We start from the raw sequence: 20344 nt of genomic DNA on the forward strand, positions 1-20344 counted from the left end.
TTATTTAACCAGTTATCACTTTTTCCTTTTTTAAATTGAGGTATACTTGACATATAACATTATATTTGTTTCAGGTGTACAAAATAATGATGTGATGTTTGTAACAATTCTCATTTTTAACATGTTCAAGTTATCACTAGCTTTTTGCTATTAAAAAGCTTGGTTAATGAATACCTTCTTAGACGTCTAGGCTGTTTTGATGGTTTTCTTTAGCTAAATTCCTAAAAGTGGGCTTGCTGGGAAGGTGCATTTGGAAGTCTTTGGTTGCTTGCTCCTGGGGGTGGGTTTTTACACTGAGCATCGGTTTTGACGTTGCCGTCTTTCCAGGAAGTACTTAACACCATTGAGGTCTTGTCTTTCCCCTCTTTGGGATTATGAACAAGATGTCTTGAAAGCCACAACTTACCACTCTTTATGCTGATTTACTTACCTGTCTAGAGCATTGTGTCAAAGAATGCACTGCAGTACCGGGGGAGTTCCCAGCACGATGCCCAGGAGTTTCTGCTGTGGCTTCTGGACCGAGTTCATGAGGACCTCAACCATGCGGTGCTACAGAGCGGCCAGCCTCCTGTGAAGGTGAGGGCGCTGGGCTGTTAGGGGGTGGGGCACCCAGGACTTTTAGGAGTGGGGCGCTGAGCCGTCAGGGGACGGGCCGGACCATCAGGGGCGGGGTGCTGAGCCGTAAGGGGAGGGGCACCCGGGTACCCCACGGGACAGAGTCGGGAACAGGCTTAGATTCTTTTCCCACATCTCTTCCAAGGCAGCGTTGCAGGTTGCATGTAGTTCATGTAGTGACGTTGACTAAGCTCTGGGTGAAGTTCATGGGTACTTAGAGGATCCCCCACGTTTACCATCATGCCGGCAGCGTGAGGTACACGAGACGCCGTCTTCAAGCAGCTTATTACAGTCTGATGAGAGAGGACACATTTGCATATATGACTAGCTTTAGACTAAAATGAAATGGTTCCATCTTACTAAACTGGTTTTAAAGTGGAAATGTGCTTTCCACTCCAATGAGACCCATAACCTATAAGTCACTGGAATGAACACAGTCAGGAAACGAAGGGATGTCTCGTTAGGACTGGACTTGAGTGTAAGAACTGAACCCTCAGAATATTCCTACTGAGAAACATGATTGAATCTCAATTTTTATGCATGAAGCCTTAGTAAGACGGGTAAAGTGACTTAATGTAATGGAAGTAATTCAGGCTAAAGAGTTGCCTTCCTCTCGCAAACTTTTATTTATTTTTTTGTTATTGGTAGTTATGCTCTGTCCCTCCCATTTTAAATTTCTAGTTTTGGTAAGTTGTTAATTATCCCAAGTCAAGGTCCTTTTTGTGCCTGAACTGTCGTATGACTCACTGCTTGGGGCCGACTCTCTCTCCATCGGATTGAGATGTGCTCCATCCCAACCAGGCACATCAGGCACTGTGTCTTATTTATCCTAGTGTCCCGATGCCCTCTACCGTGCTCTCTGACGTGGTACCCAATTGTTAGGTGGAGGACCATGAGGAGGTTAAGGAAAATAGAAAGTAGAGCGATTGGCACCAACAGCTAATGGGCACGAGAGGATTTAGATGTGGGAGGAGCCAGGACTTGTGGAGTGCAGAGATTACTTCCTGGACAAGACTGCAGAGCCCTGGGGAAGACCTGCCTGAGCCGGGCAGGGGTAGGAATGGGGATAAGCCCAGTTTGTGGGCGCCCTGGGACCCCCGCCTGTCCTGGCAGCTGTGTCTGGTTCCTTTAGCCAGAAACCTTTCACTGAAACATGGGGACCTGACGCATAGCTTGTACAAGAAGTCAGGGACATTTGTGACTTTTAGGGTGATCTTCAGTCAATAATTGGTACTTCCAGTCTGTGAAATTGTGCTTTCTTTTTTTAAGCCACCGTCAGAGACGGACATGATGCCCGAGGGACCATCTTTTCCTGTCTGTAGCACTTTTGTACAGGAACTTTTTCAAGCCCAGTACAGGTAGGAGTGAATTCAGTTTCCCCACGTTGTCTGCTTCCGTAGTTGTAACGTAGTTGCAGGCGATCCTAATGTGAGTATCGTGCATTTTTGTTTTTGAAGATCTTCTTTGACGTGTCCTCATTGTCAGAAGCAGAGCAACACTTTCGACCCTTTCCTCTGCATTTCTTTGCCAATTCCTCTACCCCACACAAGGTAAGAACAGATTTACTAAGAGGAAGACTGTATGTTCCTACGTGGGCTCCTTTTCCTCTGTAGGCGCCTCTTAACGTCTTCTTACTTATCTAGACAAGTGATGGGACTAGTGAGAAATTGAACGCAGGCATTGTTAAAACCCGACAGAAACTTAGGAATGCCTCTGTGAGTTTGCAGGGTGCTGGGCAGGCGCGTGGGCAGGCGTGGCCGTTCAGTGAGTCTCCCATCGATGGTATGGGGGAGGGGAAAGGTTGGGCACCTTCCAGGTTCGATAGAGACCTTACATTGCACTTTTAATTAATTGCTTTATTTGAATTGTGTCTCAAAATTTCCGGGAGTTATGCTGTTTTAAGGAAAATACAAACTACAGAGCCAAGTATTAATGTTATAGTTTTGTTTTATGAAGATTACCTTTTCCAGCGATCTCTTGATTATTGTTTCATAGTCCTACTTAGGTTCAAATGAAGTTTTTCTATTTGGCTTCCAAATGTGTGGGTGAGCTTCAGTTTTGTGTTATTTCCAATCAGGTTTGTTTTGCATCTATATTTTAGATGAAATAAGCAACTAATGAGAAGATCTGACTTTGATCTGTACAGGCCTCTCTATGTCACCGTAGTGTATCAAGGGAAGTGTTCTCACTGCATGAGGATTGGCGTGGCCGTGCCCCTGTCTGGGACTGTCGCCAGACTTCGGGAAGCAGTTTCTATGGAAACAAAGATCCCCACTGATCAGGTAGTGCACCTGCTAACACCGATTACACAGGGGCCACAAAAGTGTTGCTTTCTGTTCTCCTGGAATATTTTAACAGTTCTCTGCCAAATATGGTTAGATAGAAATGTAAAACCAGTTGATTATATTGAAGAAAAAGGTAATCAAACCCAGAGGAGAAGAATGTACACAAACATTTTCATGCTTCATTTAATTGTGTGTATATCTTTAAAAGGAAAAGCTGTGACTTGCCACCAAGACCTTTTAGCTTTGTTTATAAAGCATAACTACTTAACTCTTCTTAAACCATCCTTATGGATGCTCATATGAGCAGGGCATCCTCATGGTATTTGAAGGTCAGAGAGGCTTAGAAAACTGGACCAGTGGCTCTTGAAAACCCCTTTCCATCTTGGTGATAAGAACTGGCACCTTGCCAGTCCACTGTACATAGATACCCAGTTCTGTGTGTTTTCTGATTAAAGCTGGATCAGCCTCTTGCCTTGTTTAGAGAAGAGATAGAAAAGCTGCTTTTTTGGGTAAATTTTTGGTAAGTAGTTATATTTAAATTGACCCAAAATACTTCTGGCCTATTGTGACTTGACATATTTTTGCATACATTTTCTTCTAAATTCACTATTATGATTTTAGTTGGAAATACATTCTCTATTAAGGATTTACTAAGGAAAGATGATTCCGTGGCTGAATAGCGTCTTCCTAGATCGCTTCTGGAAACTGCTGTGTAGTCACCTGAATAGTAAAGGCAGCCTCGTTTAGGAAGTCACCACCGTAAAACAAATAAACCAGCAGTTTTGCCCCAATAAGCAAATACTGCACATCTTCTTAGACCACATACTGGCACAGAGAGAAAGTGTTCATACCCTTCCTTACTCTGAAGAGCTCACTGATCCTTTTTCTCCTTCAGGATGAGAGGAAAGACAGAGAGGGAGGAAGAGAAGCTTAGGTGTGTGTCGAGGAGGCAAACCTGTTGTCTCTTTAAAGCTTTCCGTGCTGCCTGGCGCTTTTTACATGTGGTTTACATGAGTGACATAGTTCCGAGTCTGTTTCGACCTCAGCTTGCTGGAAAAAGTGAATTATGTTTGCAAGTTCACCTGCAGAAAAACAGAGTGGTCATGAAAACCATTAGGAAGAAAAGGTGCCAGGAGATTTCTCTTGGACTTTTTGTGGCTATGCCACCAGGCCCCCCCTTTCACCTCATAGACTCGAGGTGTGTTTGTGTTTGTGAAGGGGACCACAGGGGTCCAGCCCTTCATTGGAAGGAGGCCCAGAGAAACCATGTGACTCATTCAGGGTCATAGGGCTGGTTGGTGGCAGGCTGGGGCTGGAGCCTCCCGTGCCCAGTCTGGTGCTTTTTCACTAAGCGGTGCTGCTGAGCATGGAACAAAGCCTCTGAAGGTCTCCATTGTCCCAGCTTTTGTTTTTCTGTCTTACTGTGCAATACTCAACCATTTCAGAAACAAAACTTTGAAAGTGACAGTGTCCCATGTTGAGTATCTTAGAACTAGGGGTAACTAACTGGATATTCATTCTTGTTTTTTCCTGTGCATATGCTGCATTTATTATTCTATAAAAAGGACTCATGCACACATTGTCCTTTACCTTGCTTCTGATTGACTCAGGAGCCCTGCCCATGTTAGTGCAGATAAATGTAAATGTACTCATTCCTTGTAATAGCTTTGTAACTCCAGGGGAGCTGCAGTAGATCTAACTACTTCCTGTTGTTGGGCATTTTTGAGTTGATTGCATTTTTTTCCTAATATAAATATCATGGTTATTTGACATTTTTTAATCTGAAACTGAGAACATTTAATGATGCAGGAGCGTCTCAGAGCCAGAGGTGGACTCTGTCCCCACCATGAGACTGAGTGGTTGTGTAACCCCGGGCAGGTCACTTCTCTCTTTAAGTTCCTTCTCCTGGGAGAAGGGGTAGATTATGACCTCCTGGCCATCTCCACGGCATTCTGCAGACAAGTAAGCTGTTCTGCAGTTACAAAGCATCTGTGCTTCCAGGATTTCCTCGTTCAAGGCTGATAGCGGCCCTGTGAGCTGCTGGAGCCCTCCCAGAGCAGCGCAGGTCCTGACGCTCCAGGCACGTGCACGCCAGAGTTAGGAAATCAGTTCGGATTGACTTCCTGCTTATCCCGCTGTTCACTGTTTTCTCATTTTTAGATCGTGTTAACAGAAATGTACTATGATGGGTTCCATCGTTCCTTTTGTGACACAGATGACCTGGAAACAGTCCACGAAAGCGACTGCATTTTTGCCTTTGAGACTCCAGAAATATTCAGGCCTGAAGGAATCCTCAGTCAGAGAGGTGAGTGAATGTCTGATTCCACAGGGCGCCCTGGGTTTGTGCTGCACACCTGTCTGCCCTTGTAGGGGTCTGTACATGATGGCGTGCTTTTTCTAATTGTGCTGAAATACACATCACACACTTTTTAATGATGGCATAAATTTTATGGTGCCGTATTTCCCTGGAAGAAGGCAACTCTTACTGTTTAGGCAAAGCTATTTCCTTTATTCCTGACACTTCCTGTCAGCGTTTGGGGCAGCCCCTTTCTGAAGCACAGGACTGACTCTGTCTTCCCTAAGTGGCCTCTTTGGCATCTTCTGACAGCTCTCAGGAAGGTTATTAATGCCATAGCTGATTATTGATTTATTGCTATCCAAAATATTATATTTTCTGGTATTTTGCTACCAGCTCCGATGCTTAATTTCTGAATTTTAAAATCTTTGCTGTAGAACATTTTCTTGAGAGTTACTTTTTTAGAAATCTGCCACAAACATGCCACATGCTTTTTAGCTCTCCCTACAGTTCGCTCTGCTGAGAGTTTGCTTCCCCAGCCCCTCCTTTGTCTCCTGAGGCCCCTTTCCCCACCCCACCCCCAGTTTCCCATCCCCTAGTCCTAAGCAAGCACGCTCTCCTTCCGGCCCTAGAGATTGCCTGGTCTAGACGTGAATGGAGTACACTGTGTGGCTCCTTGTGCCTGGCCTCCTTCATCGACATGATGCTTCAGGGCTCACGCATGTTGTAGCGTGGATCAGGCCTTCTTTCTTTTATGGCTGAGTAATGTCCCATCATACGCATAGGCCGCATTTCGTTTGTCTGTCTATGGACATCTGGGCTGTTTCCATCTCTTGGCCGTTAAGAAGAAGTGCTTCTACGACCATTCATGCACAAGTATTTGAACACTTGTTTTCAGTTTTTTGGGGTGTAGGAGTGCATACGCTGGGCCATGTGGTAATTCTGTGTTCAATTTTCTGAGGAATTGCCAAACTGTTTCCATAGCAACTGCATCCTTTTTCATTTCTACCAACATTATATGAGGGTTACAATTTCTCCACATTCTTGCCAACATTTGTTATTTTCTGTCCTTTGATTACAGCCATCCTAGTAGGTGTGAGGTGATATCTCATTGTGGTTTTGATTTGCACTTCCCTAATGACTAGTGATTGTGAGCATCTTTTCATGTGCTCACTGGCCATTTGTATGTCCTCTTAAGAGAAATGTTTTTTCAGGTCCTTTCCCTATTTTTAAATTGGGTTGTTTATCATTTTGTTGTTGAGTTGTACAAGTTCTTTGTATATGCTGGGCACTACACCCTTACCAGATATGACTTGCAAATATTAATATTATCTCCCATTCTGTGGGTTATCTTTTTACTTTCTTTTTTTTTTTTTAAGATTTTATTGGGGAATTGGAGGAGGGGAACAGACAAGCTGTTGTCGTTTTGTTCTTCAGTCTAGTTGTGGAGGATGTTGCTTCACTGGCCCACGTTGGTATTATCATTGTGCTTTTCCCGGGTGAGGCAGATCGGTCACTGGCCTCTGGACAGCCGCTTACACTGGCTGCCAGCCGCTCACGGCAGCTTACAGCAGCCCACTGCAGCCTATGCCGTCGCCGGCGACTCACGGCAGCCCAGCTCCAGGTCGAGCTGTTGTTCAGCATCTTAGCTGTGGAGGGCAGTGTCACTGGCCCTCATTTGGGATCTGAATAGAGTCTCTGCTGCTCAGAGCTGGGGTCCCAAGCCCGCTCTTAACCAACGTGCCACTCGGCTGGCCCGTCTTTTTACTTTCTTGATAGTGTTTTTTTAATACAGAACAGTTCTTAATTTTGATCAAGTCTAATTTATCTTATTGCTAATGCTTTTGGTATCATATCTAAGAATCCAGTTTTTCCTTATGTTCTTTTTTTAAAAAACGAATACATTAGGAATTAATTTTAGTATTAACTATGTATTTATTTTAAATCACTGTAATGCTGATGTACCTTAACAGATTGAGCAAGTCTTGCATTGTTGGTTATTGTCAGAATTCTGCTATGACTACTTTTGTGTAAACCACTTTTTATTTTATTCTTCTTTTGGTGGTAGTGCTGGTGTTGTTGTTGTTGTTGTTGTTATTATTATTATTATTATTATTATTATTGCTGTGGTGTTTCAGGCTTCCTTTTTGTATTCTCCAGTTGGAGTATCATTTCCTTAGGCTGTACTTCCAAAGGATTAAAGAAATTAACAATTATCTAGTCAAGCATTTATTGAGTTCCTACAAAGTGCAGGGCCTGGTGCTGGGTGCTGATTTGCTGAGTACCTCTGATTGACAGATAGCTCTGCTTTGGAGCATTTCTGAAGCCCTTGCTTTCAGCAGCCAGTACTGTGCCTGTCAAACACGTATTTTTGTTCACATTAATGTAGGTTGATATAGATAGTCTCATGGATCATAATGGCTGCGAGTCTAGTTGCGTGTAGTTTCTTATAAGTCTGGCTCGTAAATCAAGGAGAAGAAACTGCATTGGAATACTGACAATCATGGCACATGTACTAGTTCTTTATTTTTTATTAAAAAAAAATGGCAGTTACTGATTTATAACCACTAATGTTTTTATGTTTTCCAATGATAAATACTTTTAATAAAATTCACTGAAATATTTTCATTGATTCAAAAGTAATTTCTATAATTCTAATATATTCTGGATAAGGTTTATGTAATCATTGTTATGAGAACAAAATGTTTAAAATCTGAATATATAAACTTTTGTTGCAGACCAAAAACTTATTCAAGCTTATTTTTGCTTTGTCACAATTATATTTTTCCCTTAATGTCAAATTACACATTGTAGAGCTAAATATTACTTTTCTATGAAAAGAAACAAACAAAAAAGAACCCCAAAACCCAAAACATGACTTGAGCCAAGAAAACATTGAAAAACTTAAGGAATATAGTAACGAGAGGCAATTTTAGCACTAAACATGCAATCTCTTAAAGTTACACAACAACTGTGAAAGAATGAAGCGTATTCTAGCTGAATATGATATTTCAGTTCTAAAGCAGTGCTGACAAGATTTGGCTTCTAAACTGCTTAAACTTAGGCTGAAAATGCAGGTTGTTTGTACCCTCAGCCCTCCAAAGTTTTGATACTTATATATTTTGGCCTCACCATTTCTGTTGTACATTACTATGATGAGACAGGAAGAGGAAAATATGTTTTCATTGCCTTAGGATGATCTATTTTAAGTCAAAGTTCGCATCTAATTTTCATTGCATCAGAACTTCTACAGTGACAATAGTTAATACTGAGAGCAAAAGGAATTCTATAAAATCTACTAATATTGGAAAAGATTTATTTTGAAATGTTTAATTATTTCATTAGAAATTATATGCATCCCATACATGTATATGTGCACCAATGCCTAAGAAAATGAAAACAAAGATTAAAAGAAACATTCTAAAAACATAAAAGAAAAAAAAATGACTTGGTTATCGGTTGTTGGTCGCACTCTACGTTTGTTGTGGTGGGTCATCTCTGCAGACTTGTCCTTCTGGCACTGTGTCTAATATTCACCAAAGTGAAGAGTTTTCATTTTCAGGTTTAGGATAGGGAAGGCTAGTTTAAATAATGGATGCTAAAGAAATTATCTTGCTGGCTAGACAAGTCCTGTCAAAGTAGATCATTTGTTCCTTTTGTTCAATTGCAGTTTAAAGTACGGGATGTCGACTTCTTCATTTCTCTGTTGGGTGAACTTCTTTGCCATGAATGAATGAAAATAATTTTGAGGAGATAAAGTAAGTTGTTCTTTATTCTGTTTCAGGAATCCACTTAAACAGCAACCTAAACCACTTAAAATTTGGCTTGGACCATCACAGACTGTCTTCTACACAAACTGCTGCAAAGCACGGGAGAGCAGACGTATCACCAGCAAGAGCAGGTGACAAGATTGTCCTGCTGGTGTGTAACCGAGCCTGCTCCGGGCAGCAGGGGAAAAGGTGAGTGCCTGCCTCTTCTCCAGTAAGTACTGGACTTCTAACAGGCTGGTGTTTTCAAAAGTAAAAGAACCCGCACTTTTAGTAGTTAGTTTTCGATCCTGATGTTCAGAAAGAATATGTGTGTACGTTGACCTGATCTGAGGGTGGGGAGGGGGTGGCTGTAAATGTGGGATGCTGGAACCCGAGTCAGAAAGGCTCTCGGAGCTGGTGCAGTTTTAAAGGCCCATTACATGTGTATATTTTCAGCTCAGTCTCCTCTTGAGGCCCCAGACCCCAGCTCTACATCCAGCTTCTGTAACAGCTGGGGTTTTTTTTTTTTGGTTTTTTTTTTAAATTCTTAATGAGCCTACTTGGATGGTCTGTGCACCTCAGCCTTACGTTTTTGTCCCAGAAAACTCCCCAGGTTTGCATTTACATCAGTTGTACATACATAATGGGCATCTTAGTGTTAGTTCTCTTAGGACTTTTAACAAAAAAATTGTTTAAATTTCTAGAAAAGGTTGATTTTAAATTCTTAATGAATCTACTTGGATGGTCCGTGCACTGCAGCCTGATGTTCCATCCCAAGCTCGCTCTTTCTCCTGGTGAGCCTGGCCCTCCAGCATCTCCGGCTCAGCACGTGGCACCACCCCATTCAGCCACACAGGCCAGGAAGCTGGGAGCTGGAAACCTCTCAGATCTGTTTTCCTTTGTGATAATGTGCGGGCATTTTTGACTGGCCTTATCACCACGGTGCTGTGACCTGAGTGATGATCAGTTGTCGGTATATTGTGGGGGAAAAGCACGTTGTGTTCCTTCCTAATAGTTGTCAGGGTGGCATTTATATTAGCCCCTGAAAATGATGCTTTGAAATAGGCTCCTTTTTTAAGGCTGGTTAGTAACAAATGCAGAATGTGTTGATTTGAATCTTTATGATGCTCACAGTGTGTCGAGCACTGTTCTGAACACGGGGCGCCCCAGCGAACAGACACATCGGCTCTATGCTGTCAGGGACCTTACATCCTAGTTAGGGCAGAGGGACTGACAAGTAAACACATTTAACTTCAGACGGTCGTTCCCACTTTGAAGACATTAAAACAGGCAGGGATGGTGGAGTGTGCTTGGTGGGTGGCGATGACAAGTCTGGGTTAGAGAGGGAGGTCAGGGAGGGCCTTCCTGAGGAGGCATCAGCCAGCCGAGCCCCAGTGAGGAGAAGGGGTGTGCTGTGTGAGCCTCTGAGGAACACGGTCCCCTGAAGAGGGGACATCGAGGATACTGACGCTGATCCCAGAGGGAGCTTGGCGTGTTTAAGAGACAGGAGGGAAAGGAGCATACTGTTTCCATAGAAAATGAAGACCTTGTGAAGTCCCCTGCATGACGCTAGTCCCCTCAAACTGGAGACGTTGTCATATGAAAACATGGCTGGCCGATTTGCACCTCGTGCTGGTGACTTATTTTGCATCGCAGTTGCTCCCTGTCGAGCACCACTATGAGCAAACGGCGTGATGTGTGTTAGGAATGGGTTTCTTGATGATCTTGGCACGTCTGCTTCCGCCTGAGTCAGGGTTTATATGACTGTTGTTTCGTCCGTTCATTCATTCTCTCAGCACCTGTGTTCTAAGCATGGGCTATTCGGGCTGCTAAGAGGAGCAGGCCACAGTTCCTGCTCTTAGATCAGTCACAGTCTGCTGGGGAGGCAGGACAATCACTGGGTGGCTCTTGTCACGTGGTGTGGTAGGTGCTGTGGCACCGAGAGTATAGGTGGCAAGTCAGCGGGGTGCTTCCTGGAGGAGAATGCCTCCTGGGGCCTGATGAGGTGAGGTCATAGCCTGGGGGATGTGTGTGGGGGGGTACATCCCAGGCTGAGGAACTGGCTGAACACAGACCTGGGCGTGTGAGGAGGACACAGTTGGGACACTGGGCTTGGGCGGGAGTGAGGCCAGGCCAGAGTCTTCCACCTTGGCCACCGTAGAGCCACTCGGGGCTCCTAAAGTCTCTGCTCCAGGCACCCCACGGGGACTGCAGCCCGACCTCAGGGGCTGCACTTGGACTTCTTTGTTTAAAGTGCAGCCAAAGCCATGAACCTGGCACTGCCTCTGAGTCTGCAGCACCTGAGAGCCGGGCGCTGGCAGGGGCCACATGGCTCCTCCCTTGGGCCAGGAGCTGACTTTAAGAGTCGTTTGCTTGCCGGGCCCTCCTTGTTGTCAGACTGTCAGGGTATGGCCACCTACCTGGTAGGCCTTCCCTAACCACTGGTATGTTTGACCTTTGCTGTTTGCCAGGTTCATGTCCACTGCCACCTTCTGCCCTCGCCATCCCCACTGACCCTCCTCTTGCCACCTGATACCCCAGCCTCATGCTCCCCTAGAAGTCATTTTGGTGCCAGAGCTGTTGAATTTCATTTAGAAACCTCAGTTTCTCTCTGACTTTTTCATCCACTTACCAGCATTACGATTAAATTTCCTGTTTGCTTTATTTTGAGAACTGTCCTAAAAGCAATCACATAGTGATTCCATTTAAGAAGACCATGGATAAGGAGTTACAGTCATAAAGGTGTTACCACAATTGAAGGCGATTTCCCTGTTTGTGTGTTAGGTTTGGACTGCCTTTTGTGCTGCACTTAGAGAAGACAGTGGCCTGGGATCTCCTGCAGAAGGAAATCCTGGAGAAGATGAAGTATTTCCTGCGGCCCACGGTTTGCATTCAGGTGCGTATGTGCACACTCAGCCCCGCACGTGTGTGTGCCCAGTGAAGGGACGGCCACTGCAGGGGAGGCTGAATCTCAGACCTGTGTGCTGGGGAGACAGATGCTGAGCTGCAGTGTGAAAAGCTGGTCCATAGTCGGCTACGTTCAGAGCTTCAGGACCGAGGACTTAGCCCTCATTGTACGGAGGGCGCTGGTCTCTGCAGGGTTTCCTTTCCTCCTGTTTGTCGAGTGACATTTAGCACACCATCAGCTTCGAGGGACTTTCTGTCAGTGTGTTTTCAGAATTAGGGTTACGATGTGCAGGTGTCCATGGAAGGCTTACATTAAGTTCAGCTGACATGTTACCTGTCGTACATGACACATTTGATAGGGAGATTGCATTGGAGTAAAGCGTGTTGAAAGTGGATTACAGTGGTCACCAACTACCAGGGTATTGTGGGGAAGCTCTCCCTCCAGTCTGTCTGGGAAACACGTGCCTTTGGAGAGTCAGCCTGATTCCCCTTGCCCTTCTGATGCAGGTGTGTCCGTTCAGCCTGCGAGTGGTCAGCGTGGTGGGAATAACGTACTTACTGCCCCAGGAAGAGCAGCCTCTATGCCACCCGACGGTAGAAAGGTAAAAAAACCACCTTCTAGAATTTCACGTGTGCTCCTCTGTAATTTCTCGTGCTGTCTGATATAATTGGTATAATTTCCATATAAGTGTGGGAGGTTCTTTAGTCTCATTTAGAAATTTAGTACTTTTTAACATTAGATTCATATTTGGGTATGATATGTTTATGATCTTTTTTGAAATCAAAAAACCTGGAGTACTCATGATAGGAAGGCAAATTAATGTATATCCCAGGACTACAGATAAATGACACGTTCATATTCACCAAGATTGACGTTTTTTCCAAAGTGGAATTCTAATCATAACTGCTTTTGTGCCTGAAGTCCTCACGTGGCCTAACAGATAAAGCCTCGTCCACAGTGTGTGACGTTTCTCAGTGTGAGTCCCAGTCACTTCCCTGTGCCAGGCCTCGCTCATCTCCCCACCGGCTCAGACACCAGCAGTGACAAGAACCGAGGAGCATTTGGACGTGCGGCTCTGTTTGCTGTGTGCCTTGGCCTGTGTGATCTCCTCTGCGGATGGTTCCTTCCCTCTCAGCCTTTCTTCCTCCACACTGGCCCTCCTCCCCCGTGGTCGAATTGTCACTGCACCATCTGCCGTGTGCTTTCTGCGTGCTTCTACTGTGTCACAGCACTCCACTGCGTTAGTGAAGGAATAGAGATATGCATGTACACGCAGTATACGTATGATACGTAAATATACAAACACAGTATTTTTATGATGATGATTTTTTCTAACCAGTATCATAGCACCTGCATTTTAGGATTCAGAAAAGTGTACAGTATGTGAAAGCAGGTCATTGTTTGGTTTTAGAGACGAGCGTTAACAGGTTAGATAATGATCCCAAACATTGCAAAGCCTAGAAAATATGAGATGAGTGATACTGACTGCCGATACGGAATTTCTCAGGAGGTGGGGCTCCGGGAAGAAGGAGGGGAACTGGAGTGGTGCCTCGCGGAGGGCACAGTTAAGATGGGCGTGGGCGTTGTCCAAGGACCAACGTGGTTTGGGGGCAGTGGGGAGAGGTGCAGGATGGACTTTGTCCAGAGGGACTGCATTCGGTCTCTATTTGGGCTGGTGAGACATTGGACCAAAAGTTGGAAAGGGAATAAAGAACACCCAAGGGCCAGCTGAGAGGCGCATTGGTTAGGCGTGGGCTTGGGATGCCAGCTCTGAGCAGCAGGGCCCCAGTTCGGATCCCACATGGGACAGTGACACTGCGCCCTCTACAGCTAAGATGGTGAGCAATAGCTCGACCTGGAGCTGGGCTGCTGTGAGTCGCCGGCGATGACGTAGGCTGTAGTGGGGCTGGACGGCAGCAGCCGTGAGCTTTCGTGAGCGGCCGTTCAATGGCCAGGGAGAGACTGCCTCACCTGGGAAGAGTGCAATGATAATACCAACATGGGCCAGTGAAGCAACATCTGCAACTAGACTGAAGAACAAAAGGACAGCAACTTGTCTGTTCCCCTCCCCCAATTCCCCAATAAAATCTTAAAAAAAGAAAAAAAAAAAAAGAATACCCAAGAGTGACAGTGGATGACTCTAACAGGATGGTAAATTTCTTCCCATCTCTATTTCTGTATCGGACATTTTAATAAGGATTTTTCAGTTCAGTTGTAACCTAGTTATTAAATACGAGGTTATTGTAATGGTCTCATTGGAAACATTTCTTATGGGGAACGATGATGAAGATTTTCAGTAATCATGTTATAATTTCAGGTTTCAGATAGGATGATCATATTTAAGTTACATCATTTATTTAGAAAATAATATGTGACTCCCCTCCTTGCCCCCTGCAGGGCATTAAAGTCTTGTGGACCCGGTGGCACTGCTCACGTGAAGTTAGTGGTGGAATGGGACAAGGAGACAAAAGATTTGTGAGTATTAGAGTCACTGTTTCTATTATTTTAGAAGCATACCTTTGATCTTTTAAGTTAACTGAAACCTAAATCTCTTTTATCTTCAGCTAAGTGTCCAAGTGTGTTGTTAATCCTTAGTTAAGTAGTTTATCATTTTTCTCCTACTTATTCTGTTGTTTGCTGCAAATGAGACAGAAGTGGTATATTTATACATATATTCACTACAGGTCCAGTTACTCTGACTTGTGCTACAGGCCCATTAACTCTCGTAAGTTGTACCACGTGCACACCCTTAGTTACAAAGCACAGTTCATGGCCAGTCCCAGGAAACCCAACTCCAAGGTATTTCTTGAAAGTAACCCTGTAGAGAGCTTCTCGAGAACACTTTGGAACATAGGAAATTGAGTTAGCACTTGTACTTCCTTATCCATCAGCCTTTGGTTATGAGTTTAGAGCCACGCTGTGAAGCCGGGATTGTATCTGTGTCAGTTCTGTAAGATGCTCCCTGATAGAGGCTCCCCCGTTGCAGCCTGTTTGCACACACTGAAGACGAGTACATCCCAGATGCCGAGAGCGTGCGCCTGCAGCGGGAGCGCCACCGCCAGCCTCAGACCTGCACTTTGTCCCAGTGTTTCCAGCTCTACACCAAAGAGGAGCGGGTGAGAGTGGGCAGTGCTTCGTGGTGCGGGGCGCGGGGGTGGTACGGCAAGAGGACAGCAGAGAGACAAACTACGTCCCAGAAAACTCCCCAGGAGGTTTACATTTACATCGGTTCTGCACATGTAATAGGTATCTCAGTGTTAGTTCTTTTAGGACTTCAACAGAAAAAATTGTTTATCTTTCTAGGAAAAGTTGATCCATGGCAGTGCTTTAAAAAGGAACCTTTGCAGTTAATTTTTTCCTCTTTTTAATGGTTAATGATAAATGTATTTTTTTTAGTTTCAATTTAGAAATTTTAAATCATTTTCCTTAGTAACTAGAACAGTGACTCAACTTTTTGAAGAGCACAGGTGACGGGACCTATCGGCATTTAAATTGATTATAATAAAATAAATGAAGAGTTTAGCTTCTTAGCCACATTAGTCACTTTCGAGTGCTCAGTAGACACATGTGGCTGTCGCATTGGACAGTGCAGGTAGAGACAGAAAGTCCTGCTGGACGGTGTGCTTGGACCACCTGGCACAGTGCTCTGCAGACAGGCGGGACCTGCTAAACACTGAAATGAGAGGTTGGACAGACAGACGGATAAACAAGCCTCTGTGGAGGGGCTCAGGCCTGGGTGGGTTTTCAGCCTCCAGGTTTATGCTCCTGGAGTAACCTTGACCACAGCACTTGGAGTTCATCTTGAGTTGAAGGTTAGAATCATAATTTGGACAACTGATTGTTACAGCTCACTCTGGTACATAGAGTCATGCGATTTCAGGGTTGGCGGGACGTTAAAGGTTCTTTTTTTATTGGTTGGGTTCTTCTACCTAATTTCAAATAGGGGGTTGTCCAGCTGCTGTTTGCATCCCTTTAGTTATGGGCTTTGCCTCTGATGGTGACTGAAGTCCATCTGAAACATGTCCCCAGATTACTACACTTTACAGGTACTCTCTCGAGTCTGTTAAGAACAGTCGAGGACAAATACTTGTCTGTCCTTCAAATATTGGAAATGTTTTTCATCTTCTCAGTGAGTCTTTTCTCCCTCAAGCTGTTCATAGTGAGTTCCTTTAATAATAGTTTCATAAGACTTGTTTTTCCAGTTTGGGGCTTATATAAAACACTTGGCTTTGAAACTGGTTGATGGCACCCTCTGTAAAGCACCTTGTCCTGTTCGGCTTTTGTTGTTGTTTAAAATTGATTTGGGAGATGTTTGAGGATGGCACAAGCTTAAAGGTGAGCAGACCTACTAGGTGACAGTGGTGGTATTCTGCAGAGCATCTCACAGCTCCAGAGGACACACTAAGCTAGTAGGAGGCATTTGCATAGGAGCCTTTCATTCCATAAATGTTGACTGAGGACACACTGTGTGTCAGCTGCTTCACTGGGCACTGTGGATGTGGCAGGGCCCAAGACAGACAGTGTTTCTGTCCTCAGGGTGTTTACAGTCTAATGGGGGGAAAACAAGTAAATAAAGCAAGTGGAGGACCAGGGTAAGAAGGAACGCAACATGGCTGAGAAACGGAGATGAGGCCAGTGTGACTGGAGCACGGAGTGGAGGGGAGCGTTAGAGACCGTCCTGGGCATTGGATAATCCTGGCACCTACAGCGGAGCCTGGCACAGAGGGAGCATTCAGCAAGTGTATACTGAAGTGAATGAATGAGTGAACGCACAAATGAATGGATGAAAGAATGAATGAGTGAATGGGTGTTCCTGGAGAAGCTCACTCATGGGCCCACAGATAACAGGACAGATACAGGAGAAGAGAAGGTGAGACGGAGCAGGGGGCCTTGTGACGATTACTTGGGGTTTAGTTTTTCCACAAGCCCAGTATTGAGCAGCAGCGTCACGTGGGCGCCAGCCCTGGCTGCTGCCTTAGGATGTTTTAGAAGTGATGGTGGTGGCGCCACTCTTTTCATTACCTTGAATGTTCGCTGTTAAGAGGCTGACAAACCGGGACACAACCAGAGAAGGTGGATCAGGCCTGATGTCGCTGGAAGCCATGACATGTCTGAACAGTGTGTGCTAAGGGAGGCCTGAGGACTCAGGCATCAGGGCCATCCTGTGGAGGAGGTCTCGGAGATCACTTTATCTGAAAAGCAGAACTCAAGGATTGGAAATTACAGGGAGGAGGTTTTGCCTTAAAATGAGGAAGAGCTTTAGAATGGACTGATGGTGGGCCAGCTGCCTGCTGAGAGAGCCCCCCTTTCACCAGGTCCGCGGTGCTCAGTGTGGTCTGCAGGCCTGGGAGCTCCTGGGAGCAGTTCCGATGAGATGAGTGCAGGAATCAGAGAAGTGTCTAGAAACCGTCATAGCTGTTAGACGTTGTCGGCACATTCTTATATCTTACAAAAGTGCCCGTTTGTAATGCTTTGGAAATTAACAACAGGCAGGCCGCTCCTTTACCACCAACACTGGGCAGGGTGGCCAAAGATGCAGACTAGTGACATGTCCCCCAGAGTGGATTGACCAGATGGCAGCTTAGGTCCCTTCCAGCCTAACTCTCTGATTCACTTTCTCCCCCAAACTTCCACCCTGCCCCATCTTTCCTGCAAACATGATTGGGCCTCCCTGTTGTGACAGAAATCCCCTCAGCTCTGCTTCCTTTTCAGGCTGCCTTAGTCACCATCAGCAGCTCCCTCCCTCCCAAACCTCTGTCGACTGTGTGACTGGCCTTCTGACACTGCTCTTCGAAGTCCCCTGGCCTGTGCTCAGCCCGCATCTGACCTGCCCCAGCATAGGTACCGGTAACCCCTGTTCTCAGCACCCTTTGGGATGCATATAGGGGACCTCTTCGGATTGGGCTGGTTTTCTGACTCAGGCTCGTGGTTTCTCAGCTTTTGTGTTTCTCTTAAAAGTAGGCGTTCCCCATGATTCTGTACTTGGCTTGTCTCTCTTCCGTCTCCGTGGGCGCCACCTTCCAATCCCATGCCCTCCCTTGGCCCCAGTGTCAATGGTCCCAGTTCTGATGCAGCTTCTGAACCGCAGAGCAGGCCTTGAAATCTCTCAGCAGATATGCCCGCCGCATTGGCACCCCTAACTTAATACGTCCCCAGCCTGCAACCCTCTGCAGAGATGACATAGGTGGAGCTGAGGCCCCAGGTTGGCGTTTGGACCAGTCCTGTAGACAGTAGGAGGGGTGTTTGCAGCAACCCCATGCTTGGGGAAGAGAGAACAGTTAGCAGGTTCAAGTCCAGGGACGAGAACGACTGAGGACTTAGAATTCAGATGAGGACTTAGTGGGATGCAGAGGAAGAGATGGGTGAGAAATGGCAACGGGGCGGAGGGAGGGGCTCCAGGGTTGGGAGTAACCCCTGTGGTCTCCCCTTGGTGCATGGCGGCAGTGTTTGCTGACACAGGACATGCAGGAGGAGGAGAAAGGAAGCCACGCTGATGTCATTTACTATCCTCTACGGTATTTACCTGGTTCCTTTTTGAGAGAGAATCTGTTCAGCAAACGTTTGGGTGCTGACTTTTGATGGTAGTTTTCTGTTGACACCATCACATGTGGTTTCCAGAGAGATTCTGAGTTGTGCCGGCCTGGCCACAGTGAGGGCCCTGGTGGCCTGCAGGGCAGCCTCGCCTCTCGTGGCTCACTCATGGCTCCGGTTCCTTTTGCAGCTCGCCCCCGATGACGCCTGGCGCTGCCCACACTGCAAGCAGCTACAGCAGGGGAGCATCACGCTGAGCCTGTGGACGCTGCCCGACGTGCTCATCATCCACCTGAAGCGCTTCCGGCAGGTGAGGAAGTCCCATCCCGTGTCCCTGGGTCCTCAGTGTCCCTATGTTCCCGAGCAGACAGCGGCTGCCCTGTGCTTGCGGTCACGCGGTGCTGTTTCCCAAAGCAGAGTATGAGCATTCTGTGACCCTCTGAATCCTGAACATTTAGTTCATACTGCAGATATCTTGCTTTGTTCTTGGGGATTTGCTTTAGGTTTGTAAATGTTATGCTTAAATTTTGGTGAGTGTGCTTTGGGATTAAAAAAAACAGAGCCCCGTTCTGGGGGCAGGTAGAATTGTATTTCTACCTAAAATAATTACAGGTGTCGTCCTGCTCCCAAGTAGTGGTTGTACAGTGGGGAGATGAGTCAGAAACATCCAGAAAAAATCTGCTTTGGGTCACATTGCTCTGAGCCAGCTGTTCCAAACGGCTGCCTGTTCTCTGCAGCTGGGATGGTCCTGAAAAGCCCCATGTGGAAGGAGTCAGTGGAGGGTAAATGGCAGAGGAGGCCCTGACGCCTGGCTGTAGGGAGGGCTGTGTCTGAGACCCGGGCCGGCACTTGGTGGGAGAAGAGGCAACAGTGTCTGCAAGCCCTGTGGCCTGAGGGGTACCCGTGTGCACGAGACTGCCACCTGCCAGTTTGGCTGGAGCTTGGAGGGTGGAGGAAAGGTCTGAGCTGCAGTGGGCGAGGGTCCAGGGAGGGGCCGTCCCCGCAGATCCCTGCAGTCAGTGGGAGGCTGACAGGATGGCTTGAAGCTGGGAAGCGGCGCCACTGTCCTGTGTGTGAAGAGACCGTTGTATTCTGGCTGCCGCGTGGGGAACCAGGCTGTCAGGATGAGGCCGGAGACGGGAAGGAGGCCCCACAGTCATCGGGGGAGGATGCTCGTGGCCTGGGACAGGTGTGGCGGAGGACAGGGAGAGACCCGAAAAGACAGCAGGGATGTTAGGGCTTGCTGGTGAAGTGGAGGTGTCGGGGGTGACACACACTTGGTCCCCGGGCTGGGCTTTCACACTGAGGTTTGGGTCCAGCTCCTAAAGTGGAAAAGTGGGCATTTGCCTGCGTGTCTCAGCTTACCCTCCTTGGGATCTGCCGGTTGAGGGTTGGGCCCCCCACCTTCTCGGTCCCCTTCCACACACACATTTTCCTTTGCTGTCTGTTTCTTTGGAAGGCATATCAGCACCCTGGACTCAAAACTGCAGTATCACCTTTGCCTCCTCTCTCTTGTCGCTCTCGTCTAGGCAGTTACCTGTGCAGTTTGGTTGTGCGTCTTCATTGCCTCCTGTAGGTCCCCTTGTCCCGACTTCTGACACTTTCCGGCTGGTTGCAGTGGCAGTGCCTTCACTGATTTCTTAATCCGCACGACACTCTGTACCGTGTCTCATGCGCTTCCACAGTCCTTCCCCACAGCTCTGAGACCGGCGCCTCCTCGGAGCCCCAGTGCTTGGCCCGGACTAGGAACAAAGCCCGCACTCTTCAGCCTGACCTTCCTGACCTTCCAGGTCCCGTCCTACCTTTTCTCATGAAAACCTGCTTCCCTTAGATCTGTGGCTCCGGGGCTGGCTGTGTCCGTTACCCATCAGTGTTTGGAAGCTCCCATAGACCCAGGAAACATCCCGTGTGTGGTTGGATTTCACAGGATTTCCCTGTGGGCTTAACGGAAAATACCGAT

At 46.5% G+C, this 20344-nt stretch overlaps 1 protein-coding gene across 5 annotated transcripts in view; it reads left to right on the forward strand.

The window, feature by feature from the left end:
• USP31 (ubiquitin specific peptidase 31) overlaps positions 1 to 20344 on the forward strand; it is a 77477-nt gene that overhangs the window by 20915 nt on the left and 36218 nt on the right. For 4 of the 5 annotated variants that reach the window (XR_002124809.1, XR_002124808.1, XM_019649865.1 and 1 more), the window contains exons 2-12: positions 439 to 576; positions 1885 to 1973; positions 2073 to 2165; positions 2762 to 2897; positions 5061 to 5205; positions 8981 to 9155; positions 11730 to 11841; positions 12360 to 12454; positions 14251 to 14328; positions 14840 to 14969; positions 18575 to 18694. Coding sequence is in view for 3 of the 5 variants with exons in the window: in XM_019649865.1 (XP_019505410.1) it covers positions 439 to 576; positions 1885 to 1973; positions 2073 to 2165; positions 2762 to 2897; positions 5061 to 5205; positions 8981 to 9155; positions 11730 to 11841; positions 12360 to 12454; positions 14251 to 14328; positions 14840 to 14969; positions 18575 to 18694 (1311 nt within the window). In the remaining 2 variants the exon portion in view is untranslated. Of the gene's footprint in view, positions 1 to 438; positions 577 to 1884; positions 1974 to 2072; positions 2166 to 2761; positions 2898 to 5060; positions 5206 to 8980; positions 9156 to 11729; positions 11842 to 12359; positions 12455 to 14250; positions 14329 to 14839; positions 14970 to 18574; positions 18695 to 20344 lie in introns of those variants that run through there. The other variant, XM_019649867.1, reaches the window with a different exon arrangement.

The sequence above is a fragment of the Hipposideros armiger genome, unplaced genomic scaffold (genome assembly GCF_001890085.2).
Source record: "Hipposideros armiger isolate ML-2016 unplaced genomic scaffold, ASM189008v1 scaffold_135, whole genome shotgun sequence".
In the NCBI taxonomy this organism is placed as follows: domain Eukaryota; kingdom Metazoa; phylum Chordata; class Mammalia; order Chiroptera; family Hipposideridae; genus Hipposideros; species Hipposideros armiger.